General features: G+C 41.5%; 1 protein-coding gene across 5 annotated transcripts in view; it reads right to left on the reverse strand.

Moving 5' to 3' along the window:
• Positions 1 to 18,089, reverse strand: part of CELF2 (CUGBP Elav-like family member 2) — a 383,210-nt gene that overhangs the window by 255,558 nt on the left and 109,563 nt on the right. For 2 of the 5 annotated variants that reach the window (XM_054187247.1, XM_054187174.1), the window contains exon 1: positions 8,649 to 8,902. The exons of 1 other annotated variant lie outside the window; for it this stretch is intronic. In XM_054187247.1, coding sequence (XP_054043222.1) covers positions 8,649 to 8,755 — 107 coding nt within the window. In that variant the 5' untranslated portion in view covers positions 8,756 to 8,902. Of the gene's footprint in view, positions 1 to 8,648; positions 8,904 to 18,089 lie in introns of those variants that run through there. 2 more of the 5 variants (XM_054187169.1, XM_054187188.1) reach the window with 2 other exon arrangements.

An 18,089-nucleotide genomic window follows, 5' to 3' on the forward strand; every position in this document is an offset into this window, starting at 1 on the left:
TGCATGCACTGGGCAGACCTGATTTCCTACTAGACAGCACGCGCATTATTTATGGTCAAAAAAAGCACCTTTCCAAACAACCCTGGAAGAGGGAACTTAATACTGGTGGATTTGGCTGTTATATTATCTTCACATGAAAAAGTGCAATCTTGTATTACTTAGGATAGGAGGAATCGCACATAGAATCATAGGGTTGGAAGGGACCTCTGGAGACCATCTAGCCCAACCCCCTGCCAGAGCAGGGTCACCCAGAGCAGGTGGCACAGGAACGCGTCCAGGCGGGGTTTGAATGTCTCCAGAGACGGAGACTCCACCACCTCTCTGGGCAGCCTGTGCCAGGGCTCTGCCACCCTCAAAGGAAAGAAGTTCCTCCTCATGTTTAGGTGGAACTTCCTATGTTCAAGTTTGTGCCCGTTACCTCTTGTCCTGTCCCTGGGCACCACTGAAAAGATCCTGGCCCCATCCTCCTGACACCCACCCTTTAAGTATTTATAAGTGTTGATAAGGACCCCCCCCTCAGCCATCTTTTTTCCAGACTGAAGAGACCCAAATCCCTCAGCCTTTCTTCATAAGAGAGGTGTTCCAGTCCCCTAATCATATAACCCCCTCTGGATTTTATGCCTTCACGGGGCAGGGGTAAAAGCCCACCGTAACCAGAAAAAGCTCTTCCCCCCATCCAAGCCCACAAGAACAACTGCTAGGAGGCATAAAAACCTCAGTCATTTTATATAAGTTTGAGGTTTCTGAAGAGGGAGGCTTGTTTCTGGGAGAGATGCAGGATCAGGGAAGGGGATGGTGAGGATGGGCTGAACACAGAGGCAATTCTGGAGGGCAGCTCCAACTCCAAAAGCAACGGGCAAAGGCAAATGTGAAGTTCTAATGTGGCATCAGCAAGGCAAGAGGATGAATAAGGGACATGAAAAGAGACAGGAAGCCAAAAGTAGATTTATTTTCAAAAACAGATTGTAAAGAAATTTCTGAACGAACCTACTGCACTTCTGACTAACTGCAGGATCTTTGTGAAGTTAACCACCCTCTTCCCTTCTCATTCACTTCTGCCACATGGTTTTCTTTCCTTTTCACTGGAGATGACTGGATCTCACCTTACACTTCAGGTAAAAGGCAATTTAAGGTAGGAAACCTTTAAGGTAGGAAATCTTAAGGTAGGAAATTTCACAGGTCTTTTTTTTTTTTCATTTGTTCGTGAAGTGCCTAGCATGCATCTCGGTCCTCAAAAATAGCAAACTATCACCTTGATAACATGTAAAGCAACTGTCTTTGTTTGACATCATTATTTCCCGCAGACACAATCCATTAAACCTCAGATACGAAGGATGGAAAGAAAAGGCTCCTGCAGTAACTCTAAGGCATTTAGACACGCAGAAAACTGTGCCGTGTCTGGTTTGGGGGTGGGTTTTTTTTCCTCCCTACATAGAGAGTATAAGAATTGCCACATGGGTCAGATCAAAAGGTCCAGGTACTCCATGACCCTGCCTCTGATCATGGCTTGTAATGGATGCAGAGAGTGTGGCAAGTCTACTGTGATCCTTCCCACCTCCCAGCAACCAGTGGCTGAGGGGCTTCAAAAGTCAAGGGCTGCGTCTGAGCCAAGGTGTTTAACAGGCTCAAAACTGCTAAATCAGTTTTTCCCCCAAATTCTCCCTCTGAAAGGGACACTGATGAAGTCATATGTATTACTCGCAGAGCTGCCCCTTAAAAGGGCTGTTCTTAACTTCAGAGATTTGGGGTTCAGTACAACTAGTGGGAACATTGGCTTTCTTTTCCAAAGCAAAACATTAAACCCAACTTAGTTTTTAACGTAGAAAGTTTTACTTCAGTAGAACCACAATAATTCATCTGCAACTTTTTTCAAGAACCCCAACCCATCGGCACCACAACTTTGTACGGCAAAAATTGCTGCAGCCGTGAGGTTCCTAGGGCAGGCACGTAGTTTGGTGTCCTTTTGTGAGCAAGGCCCTTTAGGGAAAATTTTGGTCACTTTGGATTGCGATATTCGGGGGTAGGGGTTAACTGAGTTAAATGTACGTTCATCAGCCGCGCACAGATAGATCTCCATATGATTCATTGGAGCAGCACTGCAGAACACCTGATGTTGCCGATGCAGTTCTGTTAGTGTTTTGTTATTTTTAAAGGGGGTTATATAACTCTCTCATTAAAATTAAATGTGGGCTGAAATGATGCAGGCAAATTCTCAAGCTTTAGCGTGAGCTTCTTCCTCGCAGTTTAGCTGAAAATAGATGATTTTTAGGCAGAAGAGAAGGAAAATGAAACGAAGAGGTTGTTACAGTTGAAAATCGAGTCTCTAAGAATTTAAGTTCTCTGATAATTCACCGTTGCCTTTCTAGAGGGCCTCAATTCTTCAGATGCTGACCTGCAGCTTCCAGGGAGAGCAGGTGCAGGATTTGAATCTTAAATTCGCTCCCTAGCACAGCTATCGTATCATCCACAGCTATCTACACTTGCAAGGTTCAATTTCCAGATGATCTACGTTCGGGTGCCCTTGCTTTTCTCTTCACTCCTCTATTTGTCTAAAAGGGATAGTAAATTCCCATATCCTCTCTCTGATTTTCTATCGGGTTTTTTCCCCCCACCTCCAACCCTCTGCTCCGTCTTCCTCCCGGTGACAGACTGTTGTCTGGCATCCTCAAAGGCTGCTCTTGAAGATGACCTGCTGATTTGCTGCCATGGGAACTCCAGTGCGAGGGCAGCATTTACCCCTCGCACACCGACGGGCGCGAGCAGCGGTTCCCCATGCCCACCCCCCCTTCCTGCCGGCAAAAGTTTGCCCTCCTCTATTTCAGAAGCCTTGCAAGGGACCTCGGAAGGCTGTGCCTTAAGTAACGGGAGTCCTGCAGCCTCTCCAGCATCCAGCAGCAGCAGCCACTGATGAATTTTTCGGAGGAAGGTGAAAAAAGTCTAATGGCCTATGTGAGCATGCAAATTGCTTTTCAAAACTCGTGGAGAAAAAGCTTAGGCAGCAAAGCAGGAGACTCGAGAAAAACCCTCTCTAATGTAATGGCAGAAAGCATTATCTTCGCATAAGTGCCATATTTAAAACTTCCCAAGCAATTTTCTGTGTAACCCTATTCCTTTGAATCGGAGAGAGTTAACTTAAAATTAGGTTATTCTACTCGAATGAGGGACGCAGGCTAATACATCAGCCACCGAGGATGCTACATGGAGAGACAAGCAAGTAATTCTCTCCCTTCCCCACCCCCAAACACAATTTAGGGTGTTTTAATTGAAATAGAAGGATCATTTTTACTTGGCTGTGTTTTGCAGGGCAGCTCGCGATCCACACTGTGTCAGTCTTGTCAGTGCACTGGCAGGTTTACAGACCTACGGTACTTCCCTGCAAGCACTGACTCCTAAGAGCCTAATCCGGTAATGTGGGCTTAACGCACAATATAATTTCACGAACCACCTAGAAACCAAGTGCAAATTTGGGAGCCGATGCTTTCCAGAAATGTCAAGTTAGCCATTCGTGCAGAAACCCCAGAGATGGATCTGTCTGATACTGGCCCATGAAATGGTCACCGATCCTTAGACCATCCGAGGAAATAAAGTTGCGTGTGACAACAGCTGAAATCCTTTTTTACATCCTGCTCGAGCTGATTGCTAGTTGTGCTATCTCAGTCTCAAGACTGGAGTGAGAGATGAGAAAATTAGGGTCCAGATCAAGATTTACACAAGATTTGTGAAAATTCATGCCCCTTTCCCTCCAATAATGATAGTTAACCTTCCGTGCATCATTAACTTGCCAAGAACAGTATTAAAGCGACTTTAATTGACACATTTGCTTCCACTGCAGGGTGAAATAACACAAAAGCAAAACAAAACACACACGCACACAGAAAAAAAAAAAAAAGCTTTTTGCCACAGCAAGAGTGTTAGAGAGAGGGGGGAAAAAAAAAATAAATAAAATCCCGTTTTTATTTCCTCTGTGAGGATGCCAGCAGTCCTGTTTCATAAACTCCAGTGATTCATCACCATCCCAGGCAGCCAATCATTCCGCAGGTCAAGTAGAAATGGGCTGTAGAGCCAGCAACTCCTGCTGCCCCGATAATGCATGTCATTCCAGGCATGGCGACATGCTTTCTCAACAGCTGCCATTTTCAGTTACCTTTCCTATGGCTGACACACAAGTAAATGTGTTGGAAGCAGTAAAACAGTCATAGGAAAGCAGTTGCAAAGATAAATAGCACCTGCACGTGATAATCTCTAATGTCATTAGAGAGGAAAGAAGGATGTGTTTTGAAACAGAATTTCTTTCTTATGAAAGCATCGCTTGACTTCGGGGGGGTTTATGTCAGCGTGTGTGTGACTGAGAGGGGGTTCTTTGGTCTTGGTTTTTTTGTTTGTTTGGTTTTTTTTCTCAAATAAACATCCAGACATTCATCTTGGTTCTAACCTTAATAGATATAACTAGGGGAAAAGGGGAAAAAAAACCCCTGCAAAACACCCAGCATTAAAGAAAAAAAAATCTTCTCACAATTCAGTTGTGAGAAAAGATTTTGTGTAGCGAGATTTGGCTTGAATTCAGTAATGCTCACTTTAAGAAACACAACTGCTCTAATTAAGGGGAAAGAAAAGGATTTTCTTCAATCGTTTCTTTTCAGTCTTTATTCCTTATCATCTAACTTAAATTTCATGAACTACTTGTTCAATACCTGTCCTCTGAATCACATGCGGTTGAATACTTTTCTTTTTTTTTTTGCAGATGGAAGCCGAGTGGGAGTTCTGAGGGCACAGGACTATAGAAATAAACACCCTCAGTGAAGAAATGTTCAAACTTATGTGCACATGTCTATGTGTGCACACACGCACACAGATGTATCCCTGCTTATGAGATGCAGCGCACGTGTCATTTCTGTACCTATACCATGTGAAGAGCCCATGCCTGCACACAAATGGTGAAAAATAAATAATAAAATAACTGTTCCCACTAACAGTGCTGGAACAAGATTTCAAATGCATAAGATTATCCATATTAATTTATGGTAATCTACAAATGAACGCTGCAGAGACAGTACAGGTTATCCAAAATGGTACTTGCATTTAATGAGAAACTACCACAAAATATCTTCAAGACAGATTTACTTGCATCTTCTAATACCCCCTGAATTAATCTAATGCAAAACACAAAGTACAAGCTCTGTTTCCCCTTTGGTACAACTGGCTCTTGAAACGCCAAAGGAAAGCCGAGCTTTTCTCTCCACACAAAGTCCTCTTAGACATCTTGCTTTCAGATTTCATCAACTTAGGTGTTTTCAGGGCTGTAAGCAGTGAACTTTCCATCAGCAGCATCTTCAGCTAATTAACCCTCCTGATTACAATAATTAGTATTGATTCACTCCTGAATGACTTCTTAAGTATTCAAGCACAATCTACACTTGCAGTAAAACTTCTAGATATGAATATTAATTGAATGCTCTCCTTTGTTTTTCAGCCCCAAAGGTATAGTTTGCAATCTTATATACTTAAATTTGATAACAGAAACACTTCAGTTTTATTCTCATTTAACAAAGAGAATATTAACATGTTGATGTTAGAGATTGTGGTTCACGAATCTGAAAATTAAAAAAAAAATTAAATAATATATAGACAAAGACTCCAGGCTAATAAATAAATATAACTCCCTTCCATTTCCTATGGCAGCATGGAAAGCCAGTTCCCAGGATAAGCCCTGTCCTCCTTTTGCTCTGACAGGTAGGACCGAGGACGGTCTTTCTTTTTGGCATTACACCTGGTCATCGCAAGTACAAATAACAGCTCACGCAGAGTCGGAATTAGCTCTCTCGGCGCTGTTGTGGAAACAGATGTTGCCAAGTTTGACAACTGCAAGGCACCACATTGCTCTGCGAATGGGCGCGATTCAAAGCAGGTAACGCCAAGGACACCTGCGATGTTCATGCGTAGGATCTCGAAACCTCTATAGTCTCTCAAAAGCCGACACTTTTGTTAAAGCATGCTAAGAAATAGCCTGTGTTCCAGATTTGCCTCACTTTCTTTGATGTTAATAATAATTGTTATGGCTCAAAAAAGCAGCATTTCAGTAAATATGCACAGAAAGAATATTTTTTTTTTTGGAGTAGGGTTCATACAAATAATTCAAAAATTAGTCTTTGATGTGAATGCAATGTCAGAAAATACCCTTGGAAAAGAAGAAAGTAACTGGCAATCCAAGACAAAAATCTGTAGTATACGTATTTTGCGCAGCATTTTATCTGAAAACATAGCAACTGCTGTAAGTTTACTATGAACTCACCTGTGAGACGAGCGCTTAGGGAACAGGTTTAGTATTGAATAGTCCTTAAAAGTGGCGGTTGAGTTTGCTGCCCAGGTGGCTGGTGGTGGCTGCTACAAAAGTGGCATTCAGCCTACTCCGGGCAGTCACTAAAGGGGCATTTCCATGTCGCCGAGAGCGAGGGATTCACTTCATTGCCACTCACAAAGGGCCAGCAGCTGCTAGAAAGCCCAGGCTGAAGGAGGATAACTCGATAAAAAATTTAAAAAAAAAAAAAAAGTGCAGTGCTGGCAGAGCAGAGCAGTTGTGAATGAGTTAATGTTTGTCTCGAAAGAAGTTCTTCCAAGAAGTGAATTATAGCATGGTCCCACTATATTAAACACCATCCTCGCTTTATTCATGTTTATGCACAACACACAGCACGCAAGTACTACCTGATAATCCATAACCTCTAGGCTTCTAGCATATTTTATGTGATATTACCTTTTTGTTCACGTAAACTCTTTCCTATTGATTTATACCAGCTCAAGACACAAGGGAAGGAGATGCAACACCAATAAAAAAAATGCAAAAAAGCATAGTAAGTACACAGAGTCCCCCCCATAAAACATTTTTTGTTGAAAACACATGCTTTAGAGAGCTCTGACTGCTACCAATAAATCTTTAATGTCTTTTCTTTTTTTAATTAAGGGGTCAAAGAGACCCCTCAACCCATAAATCATGCTGTAGAATCCAGTTTAAAAAAAAAGCATGAGACCCCTACAATTAATTGATCTGGGCAAAAAATAGAAACCACTCTCTCTTTTCTCTCAGAAAATGATTACAAATCTTACTAAACTCAATATATTTATTTATCATGTAAAGTATTTAAAGACTTTAAACAGTTTCAGAAACTCCACAGACTGAAGACAATTCATTTTATTTAAGACACAAGCTGCTGTCCAAGTAGTAATTCAGAATCTTTCAAAAGCTTTGCAACAATTTCTTTTCATAATGCATAAGGTGCACGAGCATTTTGCCAAATTCCAAGCCCAAACTGTTAACTGTTCTAGTGCTAAACTACGGCTGTCTAAACAGAAAGATAATCATGAAATGTCATATGAATAATTTGTTAGATTTGGGGATAGGAACCATCCAGGTAAATTATTCTGCCTGACCTTAAAAATTCTAACGTATGCTAATAGCTGGATTATAAAAATGGAAAGTAGCATGGGCTCCCACTTCGAGAGCTGATTTATCATTTTTATTGCATTTTCATTACCTAAACAAAATTAGAAACAGTGTCTTCAAAACAGCAGTTAAAGTTGACATGATCAGGCATAAAATCAGGCAAGGGCACGTTTGGCAACTAGGTATTTCCAGATTGACAGCGGTATTGCAAGCTTTCGTAATCGATAAGTTTTCTCGCCACAGTTAAAGGGGAGGTTAGTAATAAATCTCCAACTTAATGCAATGGGCATAATTGTTCAGATGCAAACCTCCCCCTCCCTGCACTATTAGCAGCAGATATCAAATGAAAGAACCGTCACAAAATAGGCAATACACTTCATATTCTCCCGGATATACAAAAAGATTAAGGGAAATGAAAAAGGGGCTGAGACAAGGAAAGGGGGAAAAAAAAGAAAACAACCCAAACCACCCCACCGCCAGACATACATTAAGCTAGTTTGACAGCACCATTGTTCAGCTGTCCCATTGTCAGACCAAAAGATGTATTCAATGCTACAATGTCTGCTAGCAAATAAACAAAAGACTACATTTTTCAAAGCAGGGTGCCAATTCTAGCATAATTCTGTGTGTATGTGCGTGTGTGCGTGTGCCTGCGTGTGTGTGTGTGTGTGTGTGTCTGTCTCTCTGAAAAGAGTAGTCGATGCCGGCCCCCCGCTAAACCTTGGAATGTTAAGAATATATGTGTAATCCCACGTATGGGAGTATTTAGATATTTTTAAAACGTCTTCGAGGGGTAAAGACCAGGTAGAGCATTAGTAACTATTTACATAGGCTAAGTGAAAATTAAAGTGGTATTTAGGGCACTAGCTCTAATATGGAGTCTCCCTGAGCTTTTTCCATGCTTATTCCATGCCCAGTGCATAATAATGAAGCAGGCAGAAATATTGCAAAGGAGGTGATAAAAGAAATATCAGCTCTCATTTAGGAAAAAAAAAAAAAAAAAAATTATTTTTTTTTCCTCCTTGCCCTCTCCGTACATTTGTTGTCATACATGAAATGTGCGATTCTAACTCGTGGAAAACGCTACTTGCACACAGCAATGCCTGTCTTTTCCTTTAAATAGGGAAACTACTTAATACACAGCGCGGTTATACTTGCAGCGGGCCCAGGCAACTCGAAAGCACGCGTTAAAACAAAGGAGACAACATACCTTAAAAGCAGCTCCTCATTTCTCATAGTAACAGCGGATTTGGGACAGCGCATGCTTTCTGCACCGATATTCTCAACAAAAGCCAGTTCAGAAGTGCGCTCAAACATCAATGCCACAGTAGCTACTCACTAATGGCTACTCTTTCTCTCTTTCTCTCTCTAGTCAGACGCTGAGTGGTGGAGCAAAGGGGCCCCTGCAGATTCACTAAGCAGAAATAATCCTCTCTGACAAGTTATGTTGTCTGGGCATATTTTACATTAATGCACTGTGCTGCCTATAGGGGTCTTGTTTGCGTTCACTCCAGCCTAGCTGGTGGTAGCTCTCTTAATTACCATCCAAAAAAAAAAAAAGAAAAAAAAAAATTAGCAACATCCCCCCCACCGCCCCTCTAAAAAAAAAAAAAATTAAAATTGTATATAACTGAAAGAAAAGGGGGGAAAATCTGTGGGCGAATGAGGGAAGGCATCCCCCCCCCCGGAAGGATGCATGCTTGATATGGATCTTTTGTTTGCCCTGCGAACTCAGTGAATACAGTGGCAAACAGATGCTGCGGCTCGCGAGGCTCGTGCACTTTAAGGGAACTGGGTTAGAGGCTCTTTCTGGGGCTCTGGAGTCGCAGCTGGAGCTCTTGCTCCGTCCCTCCTTCCCTTCCCTGTTCAAGGCTGAGTGGCTTTATGGGACCTGCCAGCTCACATCAGAGAGACTGGGGAGTATTAACGCAGGCACCTGGGGATCTTCTTCAAGTTTGCCGTTTTTCTTGGCAATTTTAACCCCTCCAAAACACAAGTCCCCACATCCCTCCAATTTTAACCCCTCCAAAACACAACGCAGTTACCAAGTAACTGGGTTTGCTTTAACCCAGACCCTTAGGCTTGGCTTTGGCAGAGTTCTCGCAGACGGGAAAGGGTGTTGCATTATTCAATGATTTACTCACTTCCTATGTATGAAAAGAACTCTAGTGTGACACTGACTTCGGGGAAACAGCCTCTTTGCCCCTACCTCGGAGATCTGCCATGTACTTTGTAGAAACAGGTTGTGGTCTTCCAGTTGCCAAGGCAGTCAGTGAGGTTTATTTTCATATTTTGGTTTCAACTTCTGCTGAGTAAAATCTTTAAACCATGCAGCTACTTTTCGGGCAGGAGGATGGTTGGGGCTTGGGGGAGTGTTTTGTTTAGTTTTTGTTTGTTTGTTCGCCTTTTTTTTTTAAAAAAAAATCTATATCAGATATTTGAGTAGATGCTTATTTGGTGGACTGAAAAAGTCAACGAGAACTTGATACTTTTTTCAGTCTTTTTTTTACTGTGGCAGTAAAAATGCATCTTAAAAATGACTGTCATTTCCTCTGAGGTCCTGTTAACATAAGAACATGCAAAACTAAATACACACGAATCACCCAAAGTCGACAACTAGTCAAAAAGCCCAGTAAGAGTCAAATACACTGAGCTAGAAACAGATCTGGACCTCAAAACTTGAATTCAAACTTTCATAGGCTTCTATGGCTGTGGTTGGTCTGAACCTCTTTTCCTACGTTATATATTACCGCCTTAAAATATACTGCTACAATATCCTGATGCAGTGCTACTGCTTCTAATGCCTTAACAGAAGTTGGCATTTCGGGGCTTGATCTTTTTGGTAAACTTAAGCCTGGGAATGAAGGCAAAGAGGGAGCAATCCCCAGTAGAAATATACTGATAGGAAGATCTCGCCTTTCTGATGGCAGCTGTAAACTTCTATTAAGGTCATAAATTGTTTGCAACAGAAACAATGCTTTCGTTCTACACTTCTCATTGAGCACTCTGAGACCCTGGGATTAGTTTCAGTCATTCTGATATAATATTTGTCAAATGACCAAAGGACAAGTTAAAAACCAAACCGAGGCATAATCTGCTTTTAATGATGAAGAGAGAAACCTGAAGACGGTAGTTTAGGAAACATGGATATTGTGAAAGACTGCAAGTCAAGAGAAGACAGGTTTCGATTTGCTTCCCTTTTCATCTGCAAAACATGACTGGGATTCTAGTTGCTCTTGTAATAAAAAATAATAAATCATTTTAATGATTAGCAATTCAAACCAATTCCATGTTAAAATGTCATGCTCCAAGGTCAACTGAGACAACATAGCTTGTACTTCACGCTAAAAATATCTGAACAGTCATGGAAGGCGGCCAGGAAAATACTCAGCCAACATGACAAATCCCATACCTCCTGCCCCAAATACTAAATCCATTACTACCATTTCAGGCATGGCCACCAGCACTCCGGATTCCTCCTCCTGCACTGTTTGCCTCCAAATGACTTTTGCCCAGCATAACTCACCGCCACGCCTGGGCTGCTCCAAGACCCGTCTCGCCCTCGTGAGACTGAGGGATGAGAAGAGGCAAACACCAGAGTACGCTACAGAATATACAGCTGAACGGGAAGTGTCAAACAGTCTGATAAACTGCTACAGTTTTCCAAAAATATGGCAAGGATCGGCATCTTAAGACACTACCAGCTGAGGGAACAAAGCTTTCTTTTCAGGCTGGAGTAGAATGGCTCACACAGAGCCCTTTGGTGGGGAATCAATGGGCTTCTGTTGGGTGGCTCCGCGCAGTTGCAAGTTCTTGATCGTTTCTGTACTTAGAAAGAAGGCGAAGCAGCAGCAATAGGAAATAAAGTGAAGTATTATGGAAGGACTCATCTACAGCCAAAGGAATAAATAAAGAAAAATAAAATAAAATCCACAAAGCAGTAACACAGACAGACAAAAAGAACCTACGCTTTTTATCACACATAATGAAACGTCTGACAGAACAACATCTGCAGAGGGATCACAGCTGCTGAAGATGAGAGGGAATATGAGTATTATTTTTCAATTGTAAGATGCACTAAGCAGGAGTGCCTTTAAAATGACATGGCTAAAGGGAAGATTAAACCAGATGCACAGGGCTATCTGGCTTCTTTCAAGATGAAAGTCCAGCTGTGGATTCCACATCTAACATAAAAATTGATTGTAGATTCATAACCGATATGTATATATTGCAGAATGTTCTGCACAAATTACATACAGTAGAAGTTCAACAGTTTCATTGCCCTGTATTTAATCTAAACCCAAGCCTTCTACATATGGCCTATGCGTTTGCTAAACTAATTACGTGATGTTGCAAATCCTTGAAAGGCCATGGGAATACCAATCATTTACAGAGCCAAAATGATCAAAACTTCTGTGGCAAACCAGTAACAATGAGTAATGTATATCAATTAAAAACATGCCTTCTGCTCTCTACTTCAGATTATTCTTTGACCATTCCATTTGCTTACAGTATTTTTAAAATATTTAGAAGCCCAAAATACAATGACATTTTGTTACACTAAAGCAATATTACCAGGCAGTAGACGAACTACATTTTGTGACAGAGAAACAGTAGACAAGTGTCCAGGACAACAGCCCAAAAATCATGAGTGCAATCATGAGAGTAAGAGAAAGCCTTGATTCATTTTCCCATTTCACCACGCGTCCCCGTGTCAGATCTCATGCAAGCCAATTAACCTCTCGCTCACATCTCCATCTTTAAAATGGAAAAACCCAATAAACTCCAGAGCCGTGTGACAATAACGCAGAACACTAAAAGCTATATAAAACAGCGTGTTATTGTGAGTCGCACAAACATTTAAAATACTTTTCCTCACAAGAGGGACTTGCAGTCTAAGTCTCGGTTATCTGCTGTTCTGTGCAGTTATTTAGGCTCAAATCACATTTGTTTTGTATAGGTGTGAAAAGCTACTCTTTAATCTGATAGCATTTTACTGTTTTAGATGGCTAAATCCCACCTTTGAAGTTGAGCAATTAGTCTAAGCTAGTCATCTAGGGTTTCTCTATTGTCAGCAAGGAGAGATTAGTTATACTAAAGAGCATTACCATCTCTCTCCATTGACCACAAAGGGATTAGATCCCTAACTTTTAGATACATATATTAGGCAGGACGAATCCCACCTATGTGCCTAAAGGGAAGGTGGGAAATCCCGTGTTTCTGTGTCAGCGTGGCCAGCCCATGTCCCTGCACCCCACAGCCCTGCCAGCTGTGCGAGTCCGGCTCCGACGCCTTGAGCTCCTCTGGCACTTCCAGACGCAGCCGTCACCTGCCTGCAGGATGTCTACAGCAATCAAGCTGGAGCCAGGCAAGGCTTCCAGGTCTGAAGCAGACCTATGCGACGCAACCTACGCGAAATTTGAAGTAGAAATGAAATTGGCCTCAGCTTCAGAAGCGGAGTGTGCGGAACCTTTCCACCGTGCTTTGAGAAAGCAGACAGTTCATTTAGGTATCTCCTCCTAAAATCTCCTGCAGAAATGAGCAACTCATCGCCTGCAGCTCTTCTGTTATTGGAAATTGCAGAACGGGAGACCAGGTGTTGCTAGAACCAGAGTGCTCTGGACCACTTCACTGGTGAATGTGAATAGCAAGAAATGGGCTATAACTCAATAGGCTGTATCTCATTAGGCTTTGCCTCTGCTCTTATTGAGGTTTTTCTTTGTTTTTATCTAGAAAAAAATATTGCATTTTTGTTTCTGTTTCCTCTGTCGATTTGGTTTTTTGTTTATACAGCCTTTAAGATAGCTGTACACAGGAGATCAATTTTGGTCCCAGCAATCTGACATCTAAGATACTACTTTTATCAGAAGAGCACCATCCATGTGGTATTAGAGTGTCCTGCATTTGCTGTTTGTATTATGCACATACATACAGGTGGAGAAATTCCTTTCCTGTTAGAGGCTACAAAAACACAAGACGTAGAGCCACAGTTCCTCTCCAGTATGTATTGCAATATAATTTCATGGTAAAAACATATCAATCAGTTTTAGAGGCAGTCACACGCGTGCAGACCACGCTGTCTTCAGGACAGATACTACCTCTGTATGCGCTGTGTGCGTTAATCACAGCCACAGTATCTGCCGGTGTCATCTATGTGCGCAGGGAAAGGCAAATTATTTTCAATCTCCTGCAGTAGAGATGCAGCAAATCACAGGGTTTTTTTGGTTTAAGCGGGCAAGAAAAAGAGTCTAACATTTCCCCACATCTTCTTTTGTCTGTTTTGGTAGATCTTTTAGATTATATGCCTACCTTTCCTATCTGAGTCATGGGGGTAGCAATTACTTACAGACCTACAGGTCGGTCTGGATGATGCACAAGGTCTTTTCTAGCCTTACTTTTTCATCTGGGAGCATCCAAGGAGCGTCATGAAAATTAAATAGCACAGACAGAAAGCACAGAAGTAAAAAATGTTGTGAAAATGCTGAAGATTAATATTTGGTCAGCGGGGGAATAAAAAGTTCTGTATTTAAAGCAAGACTGGTATCCAGGGTTTCTCTCGGTTAGCAAAGGTGTGCGCCACTCTCTCTAGCATTCAGCAGCGCTGACTCAGTGCATCTCAGCATCTGGAAGACAGAGACACCAGAAGGAACAAGCACCCCCCAATTTACTTAAACGATGTGCTCTGGTGCTTCCCAGGTGCTCGACAGGGCAGGGGTGAAAACTGCAGCCTGTGCAAATCACAGATTCTAACACATAAACACACATTGGTGTGTTTTTTTAAAAGACGATACATCACTCGAAACAACTTACAACCGGCCAGGTTGTGATTGCAGACATGGCTACTCTACAAAGCAAATAATTTATTTGGAAAGAACTACATGTCGTAAGAACATCTGGCCTGCAACTAAAGGGAAGGAGGAGAAAGCTGATCAAAAGAGCAACGAGAAACAGAGGAGGCAACAGAGCACCAGATCTGAGAGAAAGAGAGAGGAAAGAAGGGAGAGAGAGAACAAACACAGCTGGTTATAGAATCATTTATTTTCTGCTTTAATTTAAAGTCTCTTTAAGGTATAAGTAGAACCTGCTCTGTCTAAACAGGAATATCTTTATTTTACACTTGTAGTAATGCCAAGATCATCACTTTTAGATGTCCCATGTGGAATATCAAAGACCTTGTGTTCTTGTGAGCACAATCTAAAGAAAGTGAACTTGAGGAATATACACAAATGTATAAACTGTGTATATTAACACATGCGAATTAATGTGAAATATGTTAATAATTACAGATGAAAGTTTAATGGCTACTCATCCTCTTAAGTTAAAATTAGAAATAGAACCACAGTTAACAGTTCTATCGAGCCTATTTTAAAATGAACTTATGGTGCTCTACGCAGAAGGTTCATTTCACACATCCATGAAGTGTACCCAACACTAGGGATGAATGTGGATATTTAAAAACAAGATATCACCAGAGAGGGTGATGTTCAACAGAAACTCAAGTACAAGCGACAATGAGGAAGGAGTTTAATTTCTCGTATCTGGCATCTAGATGAGTGGATGCATCTGCTAAAAGAACCTTTAGCAACGAACGTGATGTGATAAGTGGACCTTACTCCTACACTGTCCAGCAGGAAATGTGGCCTCATTAGAACAACTCATCATCCATCAAGGTGCCTGAAAAGGTAGGTATGGCATTGTCCTACATGGAAGGGAAACAAATGGAGCGTCATATAATTCAAATAGGATGAAGTGATCTTCAGTTGTAAATACTGGTCGAGAACTCTTGATTCATTATCTGATAATACTAAGTCAGACTTTGAAGAAAGCAATATTTACAGAATACATATTTCCTTTTACATATGCTCTGAAGGGAAGGAAATGGATCAATTTCTATACAGTTGCCATAGAAATAAAACTAGTAACTATAAAAATTTTTTTTATTTTATTAATGAATTAATATAAACACTTGTTTCAGCAGCTTTTACCCTCCCTAATCATTTTATTGCATGACAGAAAAAAAAAAATCACGTCACTTTTTTTAATACTTTAAACTCTCTATCTAACATTTTTTTATTGAAAGGATACTTCTCCTTTCTCTCTTCCTTTTTTTTGTCTTTAAAAATCTATTAGCATTGATTAAAAAGAAAGAGCTGGGATATAAATCTTCAGTTAAATTTACTACACAGTACATTTTTCTTTGACCTTTCTCATGTCATCTGACACTTGACAATTTTGTGCAAGATGTTAAAAAATGGCCAGTGAGTTTTGGTAATTCTAGTGCCCAAATTCACAGTTTCATAGGGCCTGTAGTTCAGAGTTAGGATGTTGATTTGTGGGGAGAAGGAAATAAATCAGACCCTGTGAAAACCATCCAGAAGATGGAAGCATCTGAAAACCCATGATGAAAAACCTGGCCAAACTAAAGTTCTAGGTTAAGGGATTCCTTAAGTTTTTGAAGAAAAATGTACCAAGTTTGAATTTGATTTTATTAGTCTGTCATGTAACTTAAACATATATTTTTTTAACTGTGAGCTAACTAGGGAAAACATTGTTTAAGGATATCTTGACATTACAGAGTGTCAAGCTACCTAAATCTTCCTGAAGCAATGGAAGCAGCATGAGAGGTAGGGTAAGTCCACTTGGAAACAGCTTCTTGCCGTGCATGGCAGGCACTGTTCCCACTACCTTGAGTGTTTGAGTGGATGATGCGAGCATATCCTAAGCCACAAAGGGAGGAGGGCTCAAGCAAAGCCAAGCTATCTGATAAAGATATGATCTCAGTTTGTGAGCAAATTGGGTCCTAGGTCCCAAAGTGACTGCACTTTGCATAACCAAACTTTTCGTATAGCCAGGTCTTTCAGACGTGCTTTGGCCTGATTAATCCCACTTAACTTTGGGCACTTAACAAAAAAGCCCAAGAGCATAGTCACCTTTTGCATCCTCTAACAGTCAACAGAGAAAGCTAGATTTTCCCCCTAGTAATTCCAATTCAACCCATCATGGATCTCCCTTAGACTAGGCAAGAAGCTTAGGTGAACTAGGGTCAACCTCAGCTTCTCAGTTAAGCATATATAACTGGATGAGAGGTCTCCATGTCTACTCTGCCCAGAGTTTCCAGAAGAATATTTAGGTAATGGGTGCAGACCTGGCCATGGCATCCTCTCTTGAAATGGGCTGTGCAATGCTGCCCATGGTTCTCTCTAACCCTGGTATAACAAAGATGTACGTGCACGACAGATGTACGTGTGGCACCTCCAACGTGCCTTAGAATTAACTTCTGGAAAAAAACAGGTAACAAAGGAGACTTACTTTCAGACACCTTCCATGCCCCACAACTGATAAATGCTTTTCATTCAAAGAAAAAAGCATAAGAAGAGCCATGTACATTTCATCTACCCCCTTAACGTAGCCAAACACCACCAGACTCCTCAGCATCTCGTTTCTCACAACCAGACGCTCAGATACCAGTTGTCAAAAACAATTTCTGCATCTCCAGCAGTAGATTTCTCGCAACACCTACCACGTTGCTAGGACCAAAGGCTCGTGGAGCCCCAGGAGATTGTGAAATGAAATGGCAGCGGAGGGAAAGGCTGGAGGGCCAAAGGGGTGCATGAGGAAATGAATCATTTGCCTAAATTCCTCCCACTTCAGAGCTCAGTAAGGTAATACTGTGGAGCTGCACAGAGACCCGTACTTTTGGGATATCTGCCTGTGTTCTTGAATGATTTGGCGTGACGCGTGGTCAGCGCGCACAGCCTTGTGAGACTCCGTCCACCTTCAGCCAGAGGCAGCCCTTCAGTGGAGTTCCGTGTGTTCAATGCTTCAGCAAAACCTGCGCTCTGATCTTCGCAAGTGCCAAGAAGTCTGTTAAAAGCGTTTACATATTGCAACGTTAAATGCTTGGTAAATCGCCACATCCTTTTGTGGTGTTCCCAAATCCCCATCATTCATCTTCCTTCTGCAAGGCCAAACCCTGCAAAACTTGCTGAATGCACTTAGCTCCAAATTAACACCCTGTAAAAAAAGTTCCTCCCTTCTTCTCATATGCTGTTATATGTAAAATCTACACCCAAAGTTAATTTCTTGCTGACCTTGTGCTGATTAATGCAAATTAAATTACATGCTAATTGCCCCAAATGGTTTGCATGCAGCCCAGAAATCAGTTCTTTTTGCTGGTGGTAAAACACGTTTGTGATTTTTTACGCAATGGTTACATTAAGTCATTGTTAGTCTTGCAGCATCTCAAAAAATCAGATGTTTTTGTAGCACCTTTTAGAAAGCAAGAAAAAATAACCTAAAAAAAAGCATTATTAAGTTCTGATCCAGTCTTGCAGAAACCTCAATTCTACCTCATGGGAGGAATTTTATGGCTCGTTCAGAGCTCAAGCTCCAAGATGCATTTTACAAAACCTTGAGCCAGTTTTGTTAAACCCGTCACTCCCTAATCCCCTTGTGCTTGTCAGCAGAGTACACAGGCACTTGATTTTGGACGTCTGATTTGATAAGGGGTGAGGGGGAAAAGGGAGGGAAACAGGGACTGCTATTTTAGATAGATCCTACAATATTCTTGCAATTCAGGAGAGAATAAGGAATTATTTCAAACAGTGATACCGGGCAGAGAAGCTCTTAGAAAGGGGCTGTGTATTGTGTT

The sequence above is a fragment of the Rissa tridactyla genome, chromosome 1, assembly GCF_028500815.1.
Source record: "Rissa tridactyla isolate bRisTri1 chromosome 1, bRisTri1.patW.cur.20221130, whole genome shotgun sequence".
NCBI classification, from domain to species: domain Eukaryota; kingdom Metazoa; phylum Chordata; class Aves; order Charadriiformes; family Laridae; genus Rissa; species Rissa tridactyla.